Genomic DNA, 25132 nt, shown 5'->3' on the forward strand with positions numbered 1-25132 from the left:
TCCCAGGTTCGATTCTGGTCAAGGGCATGTACATTGGCTGCGGGCACATCCCTGGTAGGGGGTGTGCAGAAGGCAGCTGATCGATGATTCTCTCTCATCGATGTTTCTAGCTCTCTCTCCCTTCCTCTCTGTAAAAAATCAATAAAATATATTTTAAAAAAATAAATAAAAGTATAAAAGGAAACATGCTCCGGAAGAATAAGTGACTTTTCTAGGGCTATAAGGCAAAGGAGCTACAAAGTAGCAGTCACCCCTAGGTCTTCATTTCAAATCTGGTTCTCTCTACATTAAGGGGCACTCCCGGAGTTAGTTACAACTACTCTGTTTTTTACAGGGATGCACAAATTGGTGAAGCTGACAACTAAAGGTGATCTATTCTCCCACCCCCATAACACCGTGAAAGGACCACATTCATGGGCAGGCGTCTGTGACACGAGGAGGTGGGTAGTGCAAGTGGTGTTCCATTTCCCCCAGTCTTGCCATCAAGCCACAGGTGCCCTGTTCCTTCACGCTGCCTCCCGTCCAGGTTCTCCGTCTGCAGGGCCTTTGTTACATTCTTTTTTTTAAAATTATTTTTATTGATTTTTCACAGAGAGGAAGGGAAAGAGAGCTAGAAACATCGATGAGAGACATCGACCAGCTGCCTCCTGCACACCCCCCACCGGGGGACATGCCCGCAACCAATGTACATGCCCTTTGACCGGAATCGAACCCGAGACCTTCCAGTCCGCAGACCAACGCTCTATCCACTGAGCCAAACCAGTCTTGGCCCTTTGTTACATTCTTAAAGAGCCCCACTGTGCCTCATATAGAGAACACAGGGGTGGAAGCGCAGTGATGGCACGAAGAAAATACTCGTTTATTCAACAGGTACTTGGTATGCACCCCTCTGTGTTAGCCCTTCGGGACTGAGTGATGAACAAGACACACCGTTCCTGCCTTCCTGGGATCAGGCACAGAGGTCATTTCATGATTAGAAGGGGTTAAGTGCTATGAAGGAGGAACAGGGTGTTATAAAGAATGTAAGTTTGGCCGAAACCGTTGTGGCTCAGTGGATAGAGCGTCGGCCTGCGGACTCAAGGGTCCCAGGTTCGATTCCGGTCAAGGGCATGTACCTTGGTTGTGGGCACATCCCCAGTTGGGGGTGTGCAGGAGGCAGCTGATCGATGTTTCTCTCTCATGGATGTTTCTAACTCTCTATCCCTCTCCCTTCCTCTCTGTAAAAAATCAATAAAATATATTAAAAAAAAAAAAAGAATGTAAGTTTGCCTGGCTGGCATGGCTCAGTGATTGAGTGTTGACCTATGAACCAGGAGGTCACAGTTTGATTCCCGGTCAGGGCACATGCCTGGGTTTCGGGCTCGATCCCCAGTAGGGGTCATACAGGAGGCAGCTCTCATCATTGATGATTCTCTCTCATCATTGATGTTTTTCTATCCTTTTCCTTTCCTCTCTGAAATCAATAAAGATATATATTAAAAAAATAAATAGCCCTGGCTGGTCTGGCTCAATGGACAGAGTGACGGCCTGCAAACCGAAGAGTCCTGAGTTCGATTCTGGTCAAGGGTACATGCCCGGTTGCGGGCTCAATACCCAGTAGGGGGCGTGCAGGAGGCAGCCAATCAATGATTCTCTCATCATTGATGTTTCCATCTCTCCCTCTCCCTCTCTGAAATCAATAAAAAAAAAATTTAAACATTAAAATAAATAAATAGTGTAGTTTAGAGAAACTGCATCACAGCGCTGCTAACTACTGGGAAAACAGGAGAGGACACACGGCTTCCAGTTCTCTGTGGACACCTGCCTTCTCAGGTCTGTTCTTGGCTGGCTAATGCAATGTCACGAGTGAGCAGGGGATGCTGCAGCCACTGACACTCCTGCCTCTCTCCTCCAACCCCCAAGCTCTGTAGGCCTTGGAGACTCAGATACTTTGCATGAACGCAAACAGACCAACACAAGCTGACAAGCTAAAGAACTGCTGAGTTTATTTAGTCTGAGCCCTCACTTTACAGCCAGGCCTGGTCATGACTAACAGCATCACACAGGTCACAGGACAAAACCCAGAGCAGGGAGGCGCGTGCCAGCACACCAGGCTGCCAGGTAACACCACGAGTCCAAGCTGTGCTGGGTGCCTGGTGCTTGAGTGCTGAGGCGGGAGTGGCTGAGGGAGGGTGGGTACAGAAGACAGACAGGGAGCGGAGTACCAGCACGGTCTAGTGGAAAGTGACGTGCTTTGGCACTGAAATGCCATTGTGTATCTTTAGACACCCAGGCTTTTCCAGAGAAAAACAGGGGTGCACAAACTGGTGAAGCTGACAACTAAATGTGTACAGATGCTGAGCAATGTCCACGTTGAAAAATGATAATTTTGAATTCTCATAGTCTAACAGAATGCCAATCTTCTTTGGGGAAACTGTGATTCTTATGTCTGGAGTCATCTTGTTGTGCAGAAATTCATACTTATGCCTAAAATACATAGAACGAATTTTCAGAAATCCTGTAGATGGGCTGTTTTCAGAACATTTTATGTAGCTTTATTTAAATACTCCTACGATTGTGTTTTGTTTCTTTATGAAAGACTACCCAAGTAACAAGCCATTTCTACAACTATTCTCTCTATATCTCTTTTCTAAAATTTGTCCTAAGTCACATATATTTTAAACTCTGTTTATGAGCAACCTCTTAACCTAAGAAACTTACATACAGTATTATAAGCTCACACTGCACCCAAATCTGTACAGACAGAGCACATGTTTTAAAATGCTGGGTTTTGAGGTTCAAAATCCTTTGTAATAAGATTAGAAACAGATCTCACTCATCTAGGGGAAATAATGAACAACATAGACTGATGAACAAGAACAGACCCAGAAACAAGGAGGCACGGATCAGACTGTCGGGCCTCGGGGGGAGGGTAGGGAAGGGTGGGGATAAAGGGAGAGATCAACCAAAGGACTTGTGTGCAGACATATGAGCCCAACCAGCGGTTAAGGACAACAGGGGGGTGGGGGCATGTGTGGGGAGGGGGGTGGGATGGAAATGGGGGGACGAGGACAAATATGTGATACCTTAATCAATAAAGAATTAAAAAAAAATAATAATAATGTGCTACCAAAAAAAAAAAAAAAGATTAGAAACAGGGAGTGCCGTGGCCTTTGGTACCCCTCTGTGCACAAGTGCTCTAAGGCACCCAATTCTGAAACTCAAACTGAGGGCATCCGGGGGCCCGTCACCGGTCAGTGTGACACGGCTCCAGCTGTGTCCTGTGGGCTTTGAAACCGGCTGAAACCAAGTCCAGCCACAGGAGCCCCCTAACCCGGCCACCCGCAGACCTCTGAAGAGCCGTGTGCCAACATGCCGGTGCACGCGGCCGGGAGGAACACCCAGAATACAACCCAGACGTGTCCGAGGGCTGAAGCGTGTCTAAGGCTGTTTTATACCTCGCACCGCAGGCCTCACTCCGGGTGTGGAAACCTCTCCCTCTATTCGTCCCAAAGCCAATGCCGGTCTGTGCTACAGGGTGTCCGACTGTGCTTTACCTTGGGGACGCCCACGTGTGCCTCATGCACCAGGACAGGCAGTTGGCTCCCAGGTCTTCCTGCTTAGGGACGTCTTCAAAGGCCACACCCACCGTGTAGTCGGACCGCTCGTCCACCTCCACCTCCCAGTAGTGGCGCCCTCGGACCGGAATCAGGTTTCCCAGGACCGCGACGCACCTGCGCGTAGACCAGCGATGGGCAACCTTGTGAGCTTGGTGTGTCAAACTTCACCAAAAAAACTGAGCATAACTCGGGTAGTGTGTCACTTTAGGAAAAAACATTATTTCGCAGATGTTTCATCCTCAGGAGCAGCAAATGTTTCATCCTCGGCATGCGGCCGCGTGTCATCAGAAATGGCTACGCATGTCAGTGCTGACACGCATGTCATAGGTTCGCCATCACTGGTTTAGAAAGTGGAAATATATGTGATTTGAGGTGACCCCGGCCTGGCTGGGCAGGTGAGTGACATGACCGTCGGGCCAGCCAGCAGCTGGTCTATACGAGTGGAGGCGGTGCGAGCACCTCACCCGTAAAGCGGACACCCTGAGCTCTCCAGGCTCGCCTGACTGATGCTAGAGGTGGTTTCCTTCTCCCCCGGCCTGACAGCGTGACCCTCGTGCCAGGGCTTGGTGGGTTGCCTCCTCCAGGTCCCGCAGCCCAGGGCAGGGCCTCAGAGGCCACGACAGGTCCCTGCTGCCCCCACCAGCCTCTCCTCACCACCGGGCCTCTAGCCCCTATTTCTGGGATCTCTTTCCCCCTTCAAAGCTGCATCTGTCTTCATCCAGTTTTCCTGAATAACAGCGTAGATTAGGGAGGTTCACAGGACGCTCTAGTGCGCGGCGGAAACGGGACCTACCTGGTAAAGCGGGCGCTGCTGGGGGGCGGCTCCCTGGTGGGGGTCTTCCTCTCGCTCCGGACAGCTGTCAGCCCGTCTTCAGAAATGGCCAGCCAGGGATGGCAGGTCTGCTCGTTCAGGCGGAAGTAGCTGCCTGTAGGGGAGCAAACCCAGGTGGGTATCAGCAGCCAGTCACTCCTTTCTCTCCGCTTAGCTTCCTGAGTGTTACCTCCGCCTGGACCTCACGTGATCACCCTTGTGCCAATGGGGATGGCAGAGGTGCCTCGTTAGTGCAGTAGGCAGTGTGCCAGGCTCATAATGGGGATGGCAGTGCCCAGGTATTGGGCGGTGACTCAGCTAAGCACTTTGCACGTCTTCTTTTCATTCGATTCTCATAATTACCCTTGGAAACAGGTGCTATTACTCCCATTTGTAGATATGAAAACTGAGGCAAAGGTGGCTAAGAAATCAGCTGGCAGATGCTGGCACTCAAGGTTGACCCCCGGGCCCTCGGATTCCGGAGGATGCTGCGTGTGGACAGGTTCTCTCACCCACAGGGAGACAGGAATTGGGGGCACTTTTAATGATCAGTTGGACAAAGGTCAGCAAAATTCAACATCCAACTTTCAAATACAACAGTGGGGTTCCCTATAGCCACCCCCAAGTCAGAGTGAAAACGAAGCTCATCAAGAAGGGGTACAGAATAGCCCTAACCGGTTTGGCTCAGTGGATAGAGCGTTGGCCTGCGGACTGAAGGGTCCCGGGTTCGATTCCGGTCAAGGGCATGTACCTTGGTTGCGGGCACATCCCCAGTAGGGGGGTGTGCAGGAGGCAGCTGATCGATGTTTCTCTCTCATCGATGTTTCTAACTCTCTATCCCTCTCCCACCCTCTCTGTAAAAAATCAATAAAATATGTTTAAAAAAAATAAAGAAGGGGTACAGAATAGATTTCATAAAAAATTATGTAGTAAACACATCCATTATTTAGGAACACCCAGTACATCTGCCGTGCCTGCGCTGCGGTGGCTCTGGGGGCCCAGCTCCGCACGGGGCACTGGCCGGTGGCTCTTCCCACCCCTCCCAGAGCCAGTCCAGCTCCTTCTCCATCACCGTCTCAGCAGAATTCCTCCCTTAACTTCTCATCCTATGACCTCGCGTCGTCTCACACCCCAGTTCAAGCATCGCCATAAAGCTGTCCAGTTACTTTCACAATTCGATGATGCTGGAAAGTCACCTGCCATCTGAGCTGACCACGAGCAGCAGGCAGACGCCCTCCCGGCAGCTGACATGCACGTGGCCTCCCAGCCTGCTCCCTAGCCTCAAAAAGCACCAGTGTGCCCTAGCCGGTTTGGCTCAGTGGATAGAGCGTCGGCCTGCGGACTGAAGGGTCCCAGGTTCGATTCCGGTCAAGGGCCATGTACCTTGGTTGCGGGCACATCCCCAGTGGGGGGTGTGCAGGAGGCAGCTGATTGATGTTTCTCTCTCATCGATGTTTCTAACTCTCTCTCCCTCTCCCTTCCTCTCTGTAAAAAATTAAATAATAAAAAAAATATATATATATATAAAAGCACCAGTGTTTTTTGCTGATTCCTGTTCTTTCGAATTTTTCACAAACATATTCTTAAAAAAATTATTTGAACACACTAATTCAGAGGCAACTTTATGATCAGAGCTGGCTGTACCTTGCACTCTGCTCTCTTTTACTGAAATAGCCAGAGTTTGACATTTCAAAACACGAACTCCGAGCCGGAAATCCCAAGGGCCCACCAAGCAGGGAGGCCCCAGCACAAGAGAAATGAGAACACGGGGCCCTGAGCCGGCACTGACACCTGTCACCTCCGGCGGCCACTCAACTTGTCTTCCCGTCCATGGAAGGCCTCTAAGTGGGGACTGATCGCAGACCTCTCCTCCTGGCCCTGAAGAGGAGGACAAAATGACACGGGGTCCCTCAGTGACAGATCCCGGTGGAGGGAACACTGACTCCTGAGCCCCGGCTCCCTGCTTCTGCTTCTCACGGGCACATGACCAACCGGCTGAGCTGGACCTGCTCGGGGAGGGATGGCAGGAGGGCAAAGCTCAGCACCCAGAGCCACGGCAGTGAGGGACAGGCGGCGCACAGAATGTTTCTAATGCTGTCCCTGCTGACTCAAGACTTGGACATGAGACGTGACAATTCGACGACATGATGATGGCAAGTGAGAAGGGGGAGGAGCTGGACTGGGGGATGTGGGCACCCACCAGGGCCAGAGAGGGCCTGGCAGGAGGTGGATGGCCAGGTTTCAGTGGGCCGGAGGGTGGGGAGATGCTTGGGCGGATGGCAGGAATGGGGAGATGAACCACAGCGAAGGGTTCCTCCTGGAATTTCATACAGACCCGCCCCGGGGGGTGTTCAGAGGCTGTGAGACAGGAGGTGTCCGGGCCACCCAGGTCCAGGGTGACAAGGCTCGAGTCCACCTGAGGAGCGTGGGGGAAACCTGGAGTTCTTTTTTTTTTAAAATATATTTTATTGATTTTTTACAGAGAGGAAGGGAGAGGGACAGAGAGTTAGAAACATCGATCAGCTGCCTCCTGCACACCCCCCACTGGGGATGTGCCCACAACCAAGGTACATGCCCTTGACTGGAATCGAACCTGGGACCTTTCAGTCCGCAGGCCGATGGCTCTATCCACTGAGCCAAACCGGTTTTGGCAACCTGGAGTTCTAATGCTTGCTCTGGCAAAAACTGCCGTGTGACTCAGGCCTCAGTCTCCCCACCTGCCAAGTGAGGCCGAGGGGCTCTGACCCGCTCTGCGCCCCTCCCAGCCTGGCTTGCCACGTGTTCCCGTCTGTGAGCCTGTGTTTATTTTCCCGTGAAGTCTCAGCAGCACTGGGTCTGCCCCGTGGCCGCTGTGGGTCCCAGAAGTGTGGCGGGGGGCACAGACCTGTGGTGTGCACTGTGGCCGGCTCGCTTCTTGCGCTGGGGCCCCCCACGTTGAGGGCGCGCACGTAGATCGTGTAGCTCTGCCGGGGCTGCAGCTGCACCAGGGACTCGCAGGTGGGGATGCCCACCACAGACCTGGGCAAGGAAGCAGAGCCGCATCACCGCGAGCCCACACACTGGGCCCCTCTTTCTTTTTTTCTTAGTCTCCGTAGAGACGGTCAAAAATTGCCAGGGCCGACTCTATTTCAAGCCGTCGTGGCGGGGTATGTGGAAAAGGTTTCAATTAGCAATAACCGTGCCTTGGATAAACCTCATCGGCTACGATACTGCCACGGCGCAAAGCTCAAGCCCCCCTTTCAAACCAGGGAATCCCCGGTTCCCACACAGCCTCCCACCACGGACATCACGTTCTCTGTACACTGCACTCCAACCTGAGTCTGCCTCATGCCGTCCTCCTCTCCCCTTTCCACCCCGCAAGGTGGGTTTTAGCTCCACCTCACACCGAGCCACGCGGCTCCTGGGCGGCCTCCCGGGAGCGTCCTCGCATCCACGGTTCTCAGACCCCAGTCCCTCCCCGCCCTCAGGTCTCGCTTTAAACATCTGCTGGATCCTGAGGCGTCTCCCACCTTCACCCCCATTCCTGTTTCACTCCATTCCTTTCTCATCAGAGACCATTTTATGCATTTGTTTTGTTTCTTGTCTGCTTTCTCCCTAGCTCCTTAAGGGCAGGGCCTGGCACCACCGGGGCCCTTACACTTGTTGAATGAATGAATGGTAGACCTTTGGGCTACCGAAGCAAACCTGAGGTTCAACTACTTATTCACTCATCGTGCACTCATCGTGCACCTTCAGTAAAGCATTCCTGCTACTTCTCACCAACACGAAGCACATCCTGAGGGTCACCGATTCTGACCTCCTCTGCAGCCTCCACACACTGCCTGGGCTGTGCCCCCGTGTCAGGGGTGAGGCCTCTCGCGCCCAGCAAATGCCCCTCGGGACTCACTCAGTCACGCCCGCGGCTCCCGGCGTCTCCACCTGGGTCAGCTCCACCGTGTACGAGTCCACGGGATTCAGGTTCCCAGACTCCCAGCAAATCAGCGCAGCCTCCTCACAGCTCCTCACCTCTTTGCTCTTTATAACGGGGGGAGAGGGTGCTAAACGCCAAGGAAAAGGAGAGGTGAGCCGCCGTGCTGTTCACACCCAGCCGCCTGGTCCAGAGCACGAACAGCCTCACAACCACACTTTCCACGAGACAGTCAGGACAATGACATGCAGGGCTGTGTGTACCTGCAAACTCCGATGCTGAGACCTCCCCAGCGTGATGGCATGTGGAGTCTTGGGGGGGGGGGGGTGGTCATGAGGTTGGAGGGGGTTATTATAGAAGAGAACAAACGAGGTCCTTTGCCCCTTTCCTCACGGAGGACACAGCTGCCTATGGGCCCGGACGGGACCTCCCAGCCCCAGAGTGAGGTCAGGGTCTGTGGTTTCTAAGCCGCCGGCCTGTAGTTCCGTTACAGCAGCCGGGACAGACAGACACCAGGGATCCCTCTGGGTGGACCTGGAGTGGAGGAGGGCTGCGAGGTTCAGCCGGCCCTGGGACTTCGAGGAGCAGTGCTTTCTGACCCTTTGAGACCAACTACGAGGAAATGTCCCTGCCGTATCGGGCGTGCGGATTTGGTGTATGAGGTGAAAGGGGAAAAATACACAGCTACTCCGGTCCATCCAAAAGAAAGCAAGATCCCGCCGCACCAAGGAAGCCGTGACCCGGGTGCCTCGAGGAACAGGGGCTCCGTACCTGTCATGTACACTGCACGCTCGCTGGCGGGGCTGAGACCAGCCCTGTTCTGAGCTGTGACCCGAAACTCATACTGGGTATTTGGCGCAAGGTTTGCCACTGAGCAGTATGTCTCTTTGACGGTCACTGTAGACTCTGGAAAGAAAAGGGAAAAAAAGAATCCAACCCTAAAACAGGCCCAGTGATTCCTATTCATTGTGCCCTCCCTCATCACTGCTTAAACCCACTCTTACTTTTCTCAAGAATGCCCCTCCTGTCCCGTCCCTGGGCAGAACCCTCCTCACCTTCAGCACTCGGACCCTCCCCTGCATGGCCTGGCGCAACGACCAGAGCTCTGGGCAGGAGCCTGCGGACCCGATTCTCATCCTGGTGCCACGGTAATTCACGCTGTCTCCATGGACAGCTCATTTCTCTCTGGGTCTCAGTTTCTTTATCCACAAAATGGACATCTCCGAGTCCCTCTCCCACATTCTCACTCTGCCCCCATGTACGCAGGGCAGTCCCTGCCAGGCTGGCCGATCCGATTCCTTCGGATGCTTAGCTGGGCCTCCTCTGTTGCCTGACCCTCTCCGCTCAGCAGGACATGGCTTGTCTATTATGGGGGGAGGATGCAAGGGAGGCAGCTACCCAACCCTCCGCTCACATCAGTCTGTTCCATTTCCCTGGGAAGAGGCTGGCTCAAGAGTTGCCCACAGCCCTAGCTGGATAGGGCATCGGCCTGCGGACTGAAGGGTCCCAGGTTCAATTCTGGTCAAGGGCACACGCCCCAGTTGTAAGCTCGATCCCTAGTAGATTCTCTCTCATCATTGATGTTTCTATCTCTCTTTCCTTCTCCCTTCCTTTCTGAAATTAATAAAAATATTTTTTAAAAAAAGAGCTGCACACAGTAGAGATCATTCCAGGAGCTGGCTCAACCTGGAACGGGGGTCTGCAGTTTCTCCCACACAGGGCTGCTCCGAGGACAGCCAGCCGCCCTCACAGGCCAGGCCCTGCCAGGACCCGCCAGCCCAGCTGGGCCTCCCCCAGCAGGGGCGTCTCATCTGCACACAGTGTAGCCAGAGCCTTGTCCCAGGACAATGCTGACCGCACCGTGCAGATGCACTCCAGACACCTCAGCCTGGCCTGTGGTCTCCCCAGTCAGGCCCCGACTTGCCTTTAGAGCCCCTTCTACCTGCTCACCTGCCGGCATCACATCCTCTGGGTAGTTCCCAGATGGCGACCGCTCCAAGGACTGGGTGAGCAGAGCCATCCCCTCCCCTCCCCCGACTGCCAGGAAGGCAGGGCCAGGCCTCCGAGGGGCCTCTGACTGCTCCCGGCAGAGCCTCACCTGCTTGGTCCTTCCCAGGCGAGCCGTCCCGCACTGGCCGGTAGGACAGCTGGTAGCTCTCCACGGTGTCATCAGAGTACAAGCTCCAGCAGACGCGGACCGAGGAGCCCGTGGCTGAGTTGGGGGCCTGCGGGTTTATCACCGGGGCAGAAGGAGCTAGCAAAGGAGAAGGGAGGAAAAGGAACAGTGAGGAGGGGGCTTACGTAGATGGGATGGGGCGGCCCCTTTCACAGGACCACTGACCCCCCAGTGCACCCATGAGCTCAGGAAATGGACGAGGGAGCCTGCAGGCCACAGCCGGCGTGTCCCCTCCTGCCTGGACAAACCTGCATAAGCCAGGGGAGGAGGGGTCGTGACAGGGACTCAGGCTGGCGTATGGTTTGCGAGTCCTGCCCTACGTATGGTCCTCTGCCCCTTCCATACCACCCGGAGGGGCAGGACAGCAGGACTCAGCACTGCTGCCCCAGTGAGTGTAAGAATGGCCCCCGAGATTCATGACTGAGGACCTGAATTCTGGTTTATGGTGGCAGAAAAACCTAGAAACATCCAACAACCAACAGCTGACAAGTGAAGAAACACGGTTTTAAAAATGATGTCGCAGAAAAATGTATCACTTATCACTGAGAGAGACTATGCACCGTAATTATTTTGCTAAGAAAAGCAGATTACAAAGCAGAATGACTCCATTTTTATCTTTAAAAAATCTGTGGCCGAAACTGGTTTGGCTCAGTGGATAGAGCGTCGGCCTGCGGACTGGGGGGTCCCGGGTTCGATTCCGGTCAAGGGCATGTACCTTGGTTGCGGGCACATCCCCAGTGGGGGGTGTACAGGAGGCAGCTGGTCGATGTTTCTCTCTCATCGATGTTTCTAGCTCTCTATCCCTCTCCCTTCCTCTCTGTAAAAAAACAATAAAATATATTTTTTAAAAAAATCTGTGTAAAAAACACACCTAAAAGGAGATATATAATATTGTTCACAAGGTTGCTGGTGTTGGTAAGGAGGGAAGATGAGCCACCAAAAAAGCCGAGTTCTAGTATTAGTCTCAGAAGTGATTACAAGTAATAGTAAGAGAGCACCATGTGACATGCTGTACATGCAGTACCTCATTTAATTCTCACCCTGTCCCCACGAGACATCATCACGCCCATTTTACAGATGCGGAAACCAAGGCTCAGAGTGGTTAGGTAAGTTGTCTAGGGTTACACAGCTAGGAAGTGGCAAGCTTGGGATTCTTGCCCACTCCATAGGATTCCAAAGCTCACCTCGTAGCCTCTAGGCTGGTTACGGAAATAAAGTTCAGGCTCCTTGTTTGGTGAAGGTGTCGATGAAGTGGGGCAAGCTATGAATGGAAACTACTTCGAGGCTTCCCGAGCCAGGGGCTGGCACCCCGGAGAGTGAGGGCGGGCACTTACCTGGGGAGGTCAGCCCCTGTTCTCATCCTTACAAGCCATGAAGACAGAAACATGAAGCTGGGGCAGGGGGGTTGGGGGGGTGGGGGGAAATACTTTTCTAAATCTTGGTGTTATTTCTAGCCATCCACGTTTCTACCTCGGCGCTCAGGGAAACCGGATGTGCTGTGACGCCCCGCCTGGGGGCGACGGGCACCTGGGATGGTGTTGATGGAGCCCAGCAGCTGCTCCACGTCAGAGAAGTCCAAGGTCTGGTCCTCCAGGGCAGGCTGTGCGGAGATTTCCACGTCCGTTTTTGTTTCCAGGAATTTCCTGAGTCTGTTGGTGTTAAAAGACACGCTAATGAGAGGGGAGCGGCATCCTCCTCCGGGTCTCTTCAGTGTGCTGGGCCACGAGTAGCACACGGAGAGGGTTTGCTGCTCTGATGGCTGACCTAGCAGGTCACCAACGGGGATGGGTGGGTCTGGTCTGCGCCTGAGGGCAAAGGAGAGGGGAGACATGCACTAAGCCCCGGATGCACGCCCTCTGAAGACCCCTCCGGTGCTGACCTGGGAGCCCCCTCCCCACACCACCCCAGGCCCCAGATGTACACACGCCCTGGGGATTCCTCTCCACAGGCCACATGCCCTCAGCTTGCCCGCCGTGCGTGGGGCTCTGGGTCTTCTTTACACCTGCTTCCTGGCAGCCACAGGCTTTGAGTGCCAGGGGCAGAATCGAAACCAGATCTGTCTTTTGCCTGTACTCATGCTATTAACTCTTAACACTATTAAGCTTTACCGTTCATGTCGTTTTTAAGACACTGCCTCATTGAACTCCCACAAAACAACCTGTATAAGGAAGGTGGGTCCTAGAGTGGTCGGACACCCCAGGTCACGGGGGAGCAGGAGTGAACGCCTGTCTGACTCTATGATGAGTGTGCTTTCTGCAGCGCACGGTCTGGGTCCTGACACAGCTGGGGACACTCTCTGGATCTCGGCTCCTCCCAGGGGTTTGCTGGCTGGGCCTCACCACACACTCCCTTTCCAGCCCTGAGATTCTGAGATTCGGTACCAGCGGGTCCTTGTCACCCCACACCGTTGTTCTGAAGCCAGTGCTATTATTTAATCTTAGGGGTTCACACAAAAGCTGAGACTGGGAGCATACAAACAAGGCACAGAAGAAAAAAATACACATGAGAACAAAAGCATTACCTGTCAGCCATAGCCACAGCATCCTGAAAAGGAGGAGAAAAGAAGACAATATAAATATATTAAAAAACCTGGAAATTAGCCCTGGCCAGTTTGGCTCATTGGATAGAGCGTCAGCCTGTGGACTGAAGGGTCCCAGGTTCGATTCCTGGTCAAGGGCATGTACCTTGGTTGCGGGCACATCCCCAGTGGGGGGTATGCAGGAGGCAGCTGATCGATGTTTCTCTCTCATCGATGTTTCTAACTCTCTATCCCTCTCACTTCCTCTCTGAAATCAATAAAGATATATTTAAAAAAAACAAAACAAAACACACACACACCTGGAAATTAGTAAAAAGAAAAAAACCAGTCACATCCCACGCTCTAACAGTCGCTCTAACGCAGCCTGTGTAGTTTCTTCCACACGACCTTTTCACGTTAACGTTACGCAAGCCCTTTCCATGCTATGAATGGTCTCTGGACCATTGATTTGAAGACTTCATACCGGTTCACTGAATGGGAACTGCATCATTGATCTCACCGTTCTACTGCTGGACATTCTGGTTGTCTCCAATTTCTCTCCATCGTAAATAGCAGTGGGAAGGACTGCCTCACGTGTCTCTCTCCCCACCTTCTGGATTATGTCTCGAGATGCAGGGGATTGTGGGGCGAGGGACCGCTGGTTCAGGTCTGAGCACTGAGGGCTCTAGAGGTGCCTTCCAACCAGCTTTCCAGCTGGTCACAGGGCCCTCGCCCCAAGCATGGCCGGAGGGAGGCGCTGCTGGGCTTTGAGGGACCACGATGGGCTCGGTCAGCGTGGAGGCCACTTCTGACCAACAGGAAGCTCCAGAGGCCAAAGGCCCCTCCCCCACATCCTGGACACAACTGTCCCAGATTCCTGTGGGGCCGTGCGAAGAAAGGGGACCAACTCTGACTGAGAGGAAATTCCCACAGCCCAGCTGCATGAGGGCGTGGCATCAGATTTAGATTTCAAGGAAATTAAGAAAGGGATTTTTTTTTTTTTTTTGGGCACGTCTGAGTTCATGAGTTAAGATTTATTTATAACTAGAGGCCCGGTGCACAAAATTCGTGCACAGGGTGTGTGTCCCTCAGCCCAGCCTGCACCCTCTCCAATATGGGACCCCTCGAGGGATGTCCGAATGCCCTACTGGGATTGGGCCTAAACAGGCATTCGGACATCCCTCTCACATCCAAGACTGCTGGCTCCCAACTGCTCACCTGCCTGCCTTCCTGATTGCCCCTAACCGCTTCTGCCTGCCAGCCTGATCACCCCCTAACCACTCCCCTGCCAGCCTGATTGATGCCTAACTGCTCCCCTGCCAGCCTGTTTGTCCCTAACTGCCCTCCCCTAGAGGTCTGGTCCCCCCAACTGCTGACCCTGCAGGCCTGGGTCCCTCCCAACTGCCCTTCCCTGCAGGCCTGGTCACCCCCAACTTCCCTCCTCTGCCGGCTTGGTCACCCCTAACTACCCTCCCCTGCTGGCCTGATCGCCCACAACTGCCCTCCCTTGCAGGCCTGGTCCCTCCCAACTGCCCTCCCCTGCTGCCATCTTGTGGTGGCCATCTTGTGTCCACATGGGGGCAGCCATCTTTGACCACATAGGGCAGCCATCTTGTGTTGGAGTGATGGTCAATTTGCATATTACTCTTTTATTAGATAGGATTGCTGCACTTGTGACCGGGACACTGGAGGTGACTTTTTTATTATTTTGTTTAGTTTTGTTAATCCTTACCTGAGGATATTTTTCCATTGATTTTTTTAAATGTTAAACTTTAATTAACAAATATGAATAATGCTGTACACATAGATCTGGGGGCTTAGTAGCTTCATAACATTTTTTGTTTGTTTATCCTCACCTGAGGATATTTTTCCATTGATCATTTAGAGAGAGTGGGCGAGAGGGAAAGACAGAGAGAAACATCGATGTGAGAGAAACACATCGATTGGTTGCCTCCTGCATGCCCCCAACCAGGGCCCGGGCCGGGGAGGAGCCTGCAACCAAGGTACGTGCCCTTGACCGGAATCGTACCTGGTCTGCAGGCTGACACTCTACCCACTGAGCCAAGCCAGCTAGGGCTGGAGGTGACTTTTTAGAACCTGACAGCCTTCTTCCCAGAGCTCCAAAAGATGGCCAGGACACTCAGAGCACTGTTCTGGCTCAGCCCAAGGAAGAGGAGGTGGGGGACAGATCTCTAGGCAGCCAGGTCAGAGGAACAGGGGCCCTGGTGTCACCTGAGCAATGGTGGAGGGGAAGGGGTCAGCTGCGGGTGAGCCCCCCTGGCCCCTCGCGGGTGACAACCCCCTGCCATGAACGGCCAGAACAATCACACGGGTGCTGCCCTAAACGTGGATTCCAACACCTCCAGCAGAGAGGGGACCATCGAACCTACTCCCGCCGTAACGGTCATGTCGGCGCATCATTTCATCCCGCTTCCCGACTGACCTTGATGAAGTCGACCTTCTCTTCATGACAGATCTCCTCTACTGTTTCCATCAGTTCCTTACAGGTGTCCAGGTTCTCTCCGCAGCTGACCAGCTGTCCATACAAGGCTTCCAGCTTCTCTTTCTTTTTCTCCCCTAGAGCTTGTATTTTTTCTTCGTATTTCTGAGCAAGTGTTTCCAAGATCTCGTTGTAGTGGGACTCAAAGTTCTGTTCTTGTCTTCCAAAATTCTCCTGCAGCACAGTGGACCTCAGTCATCATTTCGGTGCATGAGGTGTGCCAGCCCGTCATTTGGGGCATAAACACGTATCTACCCAGAGATGTTTTCGTCCCATCCCGCCATCTTCTCTCTTGCCAGGATGCTGGGGTGCATGCAGGGGGAGCTGGGACCAGGAGTCTCTAGCTAGAACCCCAGGGATAGTCCTAACAAAAACACTGCTTTCCCTACTGCAGCATTTTGCCATCCTCCTCCTCCTCACTCTCAAACCACCCACGCTTTCCCCACCTCCCATCACCATGACAACCAACCAAGGCCATTGATCATCAGTGCTGAGTCAGCCTGCCACTGGAACCTGGGACCTCAACAAGGAGATGTTTGCCTTGGGACATTCCCACCTGAGCTCTCGACATCTCATGACCCTCACCTCCACTCTCTGGTGCTTGGATTATATTGGATCTTCCTATCAATCAAGAGAAGGATGAAGGGCAAGGGCAATAAGGGTTGTGGCCAGATGGTGCTGACTAACAGATGAGGAAAGGCAAGAAGGCGAGGGAGCGTCATGACAGTATTTATCCTGGAGCACAATGGGGTGAGAAATACTGATCAGAGCACACCAACCCCTCGTCCCCAGGAGAGATGTGCGGCTTCTGACTGATGCCATCCTCATCAGATAACGGGACACTTCCAAAGAAGAGGATCACTCATTCAGGGGTTGTTTATTGGGCCCCTACTATGTGTAGAAGACTTGCTCCGAGTGGCAGGAGAGAGGGAAAAGCAGCAGAGCCTCCCCGGTGCTGAATGTAAAGGGAAGAGCTGAGTCCTTGGAGGTGCAGATACACTGATCTGAGAGTGAGCTGGCCGTTCAGAGTGCAGGGAGTTTTGTCCCTCCTCCTGGACTCTTACCCTTCCCACCACCACCCTGTGCTTATAAGGGGAAGGACTTGCCCCTTCTCTGTACCTTCCCTAGGGTGTTAGTGCAATAGCTCTCCTCCCTTTTAAGATTAGGGGTGAAGGGGGTCTAACTTCAAAGAGATGGACCTGGGGCTTAGTTAACTCATACAAGGTTCTCCTGTTGGTTCCGTCTGAGGTGCCTTAACGAAGTCGAGCATCCACATGAAGGGAGGGGAGAAGGGAAGCCCCGGGTCCTCAGTCCTGGTCTACTCATCAGGATGGCACCCCAGATGGTACCCATACTACGTACCTACAGGCACACCCAGGGCTCCGAGTGAGTGTTTGGGGACAGACACGGAAACTTACTGATCTTAGGAGAAATGGGTAACAGCGGAGAAAAGGAACACTAATCAATGACAGGATGGGGGTCTGCAAAACCCTGTCACAGCGGGCCCATGCACGAGTCCCGCCTTGTAGTCCAAGTGGAGCTAGAAAGAGGCAGGAGTCACAGCCTCCCCACCGAGCGCTTCTAATTCTGCAGGGGTGCTGCCAGGCCATCGCCTCCATGAGGCGTATGCCCAGGCTGCTGCGGGAAGGCAGGGGGAAGGGCAAAAGGGACACCACACGCTCTCAGGATACGCATTCTCTACCTCATACCGGACACCACTCCTGCCCAGATGGTGCTGGACGAAGCAGCGTGGGTCTGATGGGCTCGGCCGCGTGCGCTTACCTCCACCGTGATGAAAACCTCCTCGAGGTGACTGGCAAAGTTCTCCATCTCGATAATCTGCTTTTCCAGCCTGTACATGTTTCTGTGGATTTCATCCTATCAAAACAGAGGATCGCAAGACGTTAATGCTACACCCTTCCTCTCCCCGTGGGCAGAAGGCACCTGAGGTTTACTCCCTGCCTGATTACTTGAGCAGATGCAGTGCCGAGAGAAGGAAGAACCCGCGAGAGCCGCTTACCTTGGCGCTTTCCAGTGCTTTACTGAGTGGGGTCACCTCGTGCCCTTGGTGTTCATCCAGAACCTTCTCCAGCGCTCTTATTGGAGTTTTGCACGTGACGCAGAAGACGTCAGGAGCTTCCTCCTCGTCCTCCTCCTCTGGGATGACGTAGCACTCGTACTCCTCGCTGGCCCGGCCGTGTGTGTACCGGTAGGCCTCCCGCAGGTCCTGGCACTGGCCCTCGGAGCCCCAGCCTCCGAAGCCCAGGTCTTCAGCCTCCGCTGCCTCTCCACTAAGTCTCCAGTCTCTCTGCTCCACGGCTGGTTCTCTCCCCGCCACCATGTAAGCAGGATATTCCGAAACCTCTATCCTGGGCATGTTTTCGTGAACAAACTCGTCCCCTAGTTCATCATCATCTTCGAGTCCATATAAATGGACAAGTTCATCCACTTCCTCTTCGAGGTCTCTTGGAGACGTACCTCTTGCTGCCCCTCTCGGCTCACTGGTCATTGCAGCTTGGATGACGTCTCACCCGACGGTGTTCTCCTGGGAAGATCTAGGGTCTGTCTCCAGAGTCATACGAACCGATGGGATCCGAGCGGAAGCTCCTGGGGCAGAAGACCTGTCCCGTTCTGGCCCCTCCCCGGCTTCCTCCACCGTTGCCCTGGCAACCCTGGGCAGCACCTCTGCACGACAAGGATCCTTCCTGGACCGGGAGTAGTGGATACCCTGGGTTCCTGGAACACAGCAAGAGGGAAAACACTCGTTTCTGAGAAGATCAGCGCAGGAGGTGGTCATTAGATTGGGCTCATCTCATTCCCAATTTGTAAAAATCATCTCAACAGCTCAGTTGTGGATTTACTTTGAGCCATCTGGAGGACTTTTGAATAATGTACATGCTGTAAGAGTGTGCACGAGCAAACATGTTTGAAGACCATTGATCCATGCACACAGAGAGAATGACCCTTTTTGTTTAGAGAAGCAGGCTTTTTCCCCTTTAACTGAATGTCACAAACAGGTATAGCTGATGTGCAGACGTTGGCCTAAATTCCCATCCACCACATTTGCTGTACGATGGTAACTAACCCGCACCAATATTGTATCAACAACGTATTCCTACATAAAACTAGGAATTATGTGAGCTGCTTATCTTATTCCCTAATATTTTTTAAAAGTTGACTTTACTGAAAAATAACTTACATGCCATCAAATTTACCTGTTTTAAGTGCACAGTTCAGTATCTTTTAGTAAATACCCCCAAGTTATGCAACCATTATCACAATCCAGCTCCTATGGCCTCCTTTTAAAATATTGTGGTAAACCCAATGGTTTAAAAACAAACAAACTAGCCCTAACCGGTTTGGCTCAGTGGATAGAGCGTCGGCCTGCGGACTCAAGGGTCCCAGGTTCGATTCCGGTCAAGGGCATGTACCTTAGTTGCGGGCACATCCCCAGTGGGGGGTGTGCAGGAGGTAGCTGAATCGATGTTTCTCTCTCATCGATGTTTCTAACTCCCTCTCCCTCTCCTTTCCTCTCTGTAAAAAATCAATAAAATATATTTAAAAACCAAAAAAACAAACTAATATTATTAAACCACTCCAACATGACACAGATGAAATAGGTTTCGGAGGAAAATAACAAAAGCAAAAATAATTTTTAAGATACAGTTTAGCACTTTCTCCCCCTAGCCGTAACTTTCATGTCCAAATAGCTTCTTAGCTAAATATTCAGAAAAAGGAAAAAAGGGAGGAAAAGGAACATTAATAATAAAATGGCATTTTACAAACGGCGATACTGAGGCTTAGAGAAATGAAGTAATAAATCACAGTCTACAATGAATATATTGGCTAGATAGCTTCTACTCTATGTCATAAGCTACAGTTAAAAATAAAAAGACTTTTGCAAGTCTTCTGTGGAAGGTGTGTCCCTCTGCTTTAATTAGAAAAGTCCCCCCAAAAATGTTTTGTTTTTTTACTTTTTATGGGTCATGGGTGCCTCTGAGAATCCACTGAAAGCTGTGAATTCTCTCCCCAGAAGTAAGCCAATCAGGGCACAAACAGTTTTGCTATCTTTTTAGCTCAGCCATGTAGCCTGGAGCAATTCCCGAACCACAGTTACAGAAACCTGCTTCAGAGTGTCGGCTGCACTGTGACACAAAATGGTTCAAATCAGCTTTCCAGGCGCAGTCCGAGCCCACATCTTCCCAGGGGAGGAGGGGGCATGCATAACCGTGAGACATGATGACGGTGCTTTTTTTCAGTAGTTGAACCAGAGCGTGGAATTGCGCTCTGTCAGCATGTACACGCGGGGTTCCAAAGTGTTCTAGCAAGCGGACCCCTGCACTAAAAATACCCCAAGACACCTGGCAAGAATCCCCAGCATCAGGGCTTCACGGCCCGTCCCCACCCCACGCTCAGTGGAGGCGGATCCCTGAAGGCACAAGAAGGCACAGAAAGCATTCACCCCCTCATTGCAGTTTACACGTCTGCAATACCCAACACTCTCTCTTCCCACAGAAAAGGAAATACACTGCATTCACATTGTGGCCTTAAATTAGTGGGTTGCAATAATACGATTGGCATGAGAATTATCACCATCCCAAAACTTGCCTGGTAATTTAAGGGTCCATGAACTCTTCATTTAACGCTGAGGCCGTGGGTAACTGCGGTTCGGCAGGGTTTCCCTCCCGGTGACCTCTGCGTGCCCGTGGGCCGCCCCGGCCTGTTACACCGGGGTTCTGCGAGGGGGCAGCGAAGGCGACAGAAGCACCAGCTGGCTCCGGCTGCAAATAGCAACCGGCCCGCTCTGAGTGAAGGCCCAAATATAGACCTTCCCAGGCTGTCCTGCCACTTCTGCTCAAGTGTCACCAAGAGAGGTCACATGATGACCTGAGGTACTTCTTACTGTGGGGACTGGAGTCCTGGGGTTCCACCAAGGGACTCAGGTGGCTGTTCGTGTGCAGAGGGCTGGGGCAGGAGGGCGGCCGCAGCCACGCAGAGGACTGCCGAGACCCTCATGCTTTGCACCGTCCACCTGGGCTGAGGGTCTTTTTCCAACGTGTTCTGAACAAGCACAACTCGAAAGGCCATCAAACGCAACTTAATTTTTCCTCCCACTATTCCTTTAACATCTAGTCAGGGTGTGATCTGTTCCCCACTCTGGATAAAAATCCAGCAGACTCATGATTTTCTGCTCCCTCTTAGGTCACACACCATCCGGGGGGGGCGGGGGAAGGCCTAGTCTCCATTCAATAGTTAAATGTACAATTCAATACATTGATCAGTCACACTGAGCTCGGCCGGTGTGGCTCAGTGAGGTCGACCTAGGAACCAAGAAGTCATGGTTCGATTCCCGGTCAGGGCACATGCCTGGGTTACGGGCTCCATCCCCAGTAGGGAGCGTGCAGGAGGCAGCCGATCCATGATTCTCTGTCATCATTGATGTTTCTCTCTCTCTCTCTCTCCCTCTCCCTCCTCTCTGAAATCAATAAAAAAATAAATATATTTTGCCGAAACCGGTTTGGCTCAGTGGCTAGAGCGTCGGCCTGCGGACTGAAGGGTCCCAGGTTCAATTCCGGTCAAGGGCATGAACCTTGGTTGCGGGCACATACCCAGTAGGGGGTGTGCAGGAGGCAGCTGATCGATGTTTCTCTCTCATCGATGTTTCTAACTCTCTATCTCTCTCCCTTCCTCTGTGTAAAAAAATCAATAAAATATATATTTAAAATAAATAAAATATATTTTTAAAAATCACAAGAGTTTAGCCAGCATCGAAATCTCCCTCCCCCAGGTGGCGTCTCTAGCTGTAAGTCTGCCCTGGGAAAGGAGGGATGGGGTGGCCTCTTCTCCCACACCTCCTCGCTGAGCTGCTGGTGTGGAGGGCAGGGCAGAGGTGCTCAGGTGATCAGACAGCTCCTATTTGAGCAGGTGCAGCCGCAGGCTCTGTGGGGCTGGCAGATGCTTAGAGCTCTCAATCTTTCCCTTTCCCTCGGAGCAGCTGTACTTCTCTGGAGTTTCCCACCATGGACCCCTTCCCCCTGAAGCTCCCACAACCAGGCTGAGAAACCCTCCGTACCAGGAGGTCCCTGGCGGTCCTCCCCCAGTCACCTCCCCCTCAATTGAGAGGTCCGCTCACCCATGCAGCTGGTTCTCTTAGGCAGGACCGAGGTGACTCCTTGCTGGCTCTGGCTTCCCGCCGGCCCACGTCTGGATCTTGGGAAGTAGGGCCCCATCCTTGGTCCCGGCAAACTCTGGGAAGCAGATGTCCCGGTGCAGCCACCTCCCCGGGTTCTGCCACGGAAGCGGCCAATCCTCCAGCCTCCGGCCGCCACTGGCCCACCTGCAGGAAAGACAGTGAGCTCTCTGAAGGGGCCCTTTGAGGTCAAGGGTGGGACTGAGCTTAGGGGTCAAGGGTGGGACTTCCGCCCAGCTGGTGTGGCTCAGTGGTTGAGCAGCGACCTATGAACCAGGAGGTCACAGTTCCATTCCGGGCTTGATCCCCAGTAGGGGGCAGTGCAGGAGGCAGCTGATTAATGATTCGCTCTCATCACTGATGTTTCTATCTCTCGCTCCCTCTCCTTTCCTCTCTGAAATCAATAAAAAATATATATTTTTTAAAAAGAGTGGGACTTCCAACTCTCCCCCCAGCCCAGTAACAGTTCTTTTTCTTTTTTTAAATATATTTTATTGACCTTTCACAGAGAGGAAGGGAGAGGGATAGAGAGTTAGAAACATCGATGAGAGAGTAACATCGACCCGCTGCCTCCGGCACACCCCCTACTGGGGATGTGCCCGAAACCAAGGTACATGCCCTTGACCGGAATCGAACCTGGGACCCTTCAGTCCGCAGGCCGATGCTCTATCCACTGAGCCAAACCGGTTAGGGCACAGTAACAGCTCTTTTCAGAGAGACTGCTCCACCAGTCTCTTGACTCTTGATCCTGTTTTCGACTGACTGAGAGCATGAATCAGGTTCTGGACCGTTTCCTTTCAAAGTCTGCAAATGGTGATTTGATCTCAGAATTTTACACCTACTACTTTTTGGGACCTTAATAAAAAATCTCACTTAAACAATACCATTACTGCAGGGTATCTATCATATAAGAATTTAGAAGCAAAATAAAATATCAAAAGCAAAGAAAAAATTTAAATTAAAACTGTGCAAAGCTGTCTGTACAAGAATGTTCATTACAGAACTGTCTATTGGCAGAAAATTCTAAATAAATCTGTTTATTATGGGGAATTCATTAAATAAATCACATTAGTCAATTCAATGTTGACAAGTATTAAGAATAACAATGTAGATGCCAGTTTTTAAAATATATTTTTTTATTCATTTCAGAGAGGAAGGGAGAGGAGAGAGAGATGGAAACATCAGTGATGAGAGAGAATCATTGATTGACTGCCTCTTGCATGCCCCCACTGGGGATCGAGCCCGCAACCCGGGCATGTGCCCTGAGTGGGACTCAAATTGTGACCTCCAAGTTCATAGGTCAACGCTTAACCACGCCGGCCAGGCAGATACCAATTTTTTTTAATGTGGAAAACGCCCACAGTATGTTTGTAAGTAGAAAAAGAGTATGCAAAATATAATTACAGTGTAATCATGAATATAGTAAGCATGTATAAATTCATACACATATAAAATGAGGTTTATTTCTTTTGAACTATTTTGCTTTTTTATAGCTTTGATAGTGTCTATTTCATAGTAAATATTTGTACCTTGTGTTAAGTTTTTAAAGTCTTTTTAAATTGCAAAATAACATGGTATTTGGCTTATAAAAAAGTAAATACTGCCCTAACTGGTTTGGCTCAGTGGATAGAGCGTCGGCCTGCGGACTGAAAGGTCCCAGGTTCGATTCCGGTCAAGGGCATGTACCTTGGTTGCGGGCACATCCCCAGTAGGAGGTGTGTAGGAGGCAGCTGATCGATGTTTCTCTCTCATCGATAGAGAGTTTCTAACTCTCTATCCCTCTCTTTCCACTCTCTAAAAACTCAGTAAAAAATATATATATTAAAAAAAAAAAGAATCATACAGTGAGTATAAACTAGTCCGTCCTGGTAACAACAATTATTAGGCTTGGTATTTTCCCAAATTATTTTTCTAAGAATTTACAAACTTATCCCCCTCTCACACACACACAAAGTAGAACTTTTATAATTAGAAAGTCGGCTAGTTTAGCCGAAACCGGTTTGGCTCAGTGGATAGAGCATCGGCCTGCGGACTCAAGGGTCCCAGGTTCGATTCCGGTCAGGGCATGTACCTTGGTTGCAGGCACATCCCCAGTGGGGGGTGTGCAGGAGGCAGCTGATCGATGTTTCTCTCTCATCAATGTTTCTAACTCTCTATCCCTCTCTCCTCCTCTCTGTAAAAAATCAATAAAATATATACTAAAAAAAAAAGAAAGTCGGCTAGTTTCATTTTGAAAAAGCCAATGAAGAGTCCTAGCTCGTTTGGTTCAGTGGATAGAGGGTCAGCCTGCGGACTGAAAGGTCCTGGATTAGATTCCAGTCAAGGGCACGTGCCCGGGTTGTGGGCTCGATCCCCAGTAGGGGACATGCAGGAGGCAGCTGATCCATGATTCTCTCTCATCATGGATGTTTCTATCTCTTTCTCCCTCTCCATTCCTCTCTGAAATAAAAAAAAAAAAAGTGGAAGGTTATCTTTTTATTTATTTATTAAATATATTTTTATTTATTTCAGAGAGGAAAGGAGAGGGATGGAGGAAGAGAAGGGGGGAGAGGAGAGAGAGAGAGACACATCAATGAGAGACATTGATCAGCTGCCTCCTGCACGCCCCACACTGGGGGATCCAGCCCACAACCCGGGCATGTACCCTGACCTGGAATCAAACCGGGACCTCCTGGTTCATAGGTCGATCGATGCTCAACCACTGAGCCAAGCTGGCTGGGCAAGGTTATCTTTTTAGATGCCCCCTCTGCCCCACCCCAAAACAGGTACACAGCACACCCTCCCTACCTAATAGCCCAGTGGTCGGCAAACTGCGGCTCGCGAGCCACAGGCGGCTCTTTGGCCCCCTTGAGTGTGGCTCTTCCACAAAATACCACGGCCTGGGCGAGTCTATTTTGAAGAAGTGGCATTAGAAGAAGTTTAAGTTTAAAAAATGTGGCTCTCCAAAGAAATTTCAATCGTTGTACTGTTGATATTTGGCTCTGTGGACTAATGAGTTTGCCGACCACTGTAATAGCCTGTTGAATTGATAAACAATAAACCTGTGGCTCGCATCCAGGGGTTGGCGCTCAATAAATAACTCACGTTTAATTTAACGCTTGGTCTCTCCAGGAAGTCTGCAACCTTTCTTGAGAGCAGGAACCATCAATTCACTGAAACCCCGACGCAAAAAAAGACGGGCCCAGCCGGGGCCCGGTTTCCAAAGGTTCACAGTGACTCGCTCACATTTGACAGATTCCTTTCCCATGACGTCAGTGTGTACAAAGGTGGGGAAGGTGAGGCCAGCCGGGAATTCCCCGGCTCCGGACGAGGTTGCGTCACAGACGGACTCCCAGAGCCTGGCCTTCTCATTGGCTGTCGCGGGCCCGCCCACTGGAGAACCGGCCAATCCCGGACGCCGCTGGAAGCCTCCCAGCCGCACACAGCCATTC

The 25132-nt window shown here is 51.8% G+C and overlaps 1 protein-coding gene and 1 non-coding gene across 2 annotated transcripts; both read right to left on the reverse strand.

Annotated features, from left to right (window-relative positions):
- Window positions 1-1968: 1968 nt before the first annotated feature.
- On the reverse strand, window positions 1969-25132 carry FSD2 (fibronectin type III and SPRY domain containing 2). Its single transcript, XM_054713203.1, has 14 exons — window positions 24786-25132; window positions 21645-21848; window positions 17532-18247; window positions 17294-17389; window positions 15455-15685; window positions 13015-13037; window positions 12021-12142; window positions 10416-10571; window positions 9089-9223; window positions 8297-8447; window positions 7295-7428; window positions 4393-4525; window positions 3537-3713; window positions 1969-2466 (listed from the first exon to the last, which is right to left on the reverse strand). Exons 3-14 carry the CDS (start codon window positions 18018-18020, stop codon window positions 2214-2216), a joined length of 2100 nt encoding a protein of 699 aa, XP_054569178.1. The 5' UTR covers window positions 18021-18247; window positions 21645-21848; window positions 24786-25132; the 3' UTR covers window positions 1969-2213.
- LOC114229295 (U4 spliceosomal RNA) lies at window positions 7497-7637 on the reverse strand. The gene has a single exon (XR_003615384.2). It is a non-coding gene; the product is annotated as a U4 spliceosomal RNA (small nuclear RNA).

The sequence above is a fragment of the Eptesicus fuscus genome, chromosome 25 (assembly GCF_027574615.1).
Source record: "Eptesicus fuscus isolate TK198812 chromosome 25, DD_ASM_mEF_20220401, whole genome shotgun sequence".
Taxonomy (NCBI): domain Eukaryota; kingdom Metazoa; phylum Chordata; class Mammalia; order Chiroptera; family Vespertilionidae; genus Eptesicus; species Eptesicus fuscus.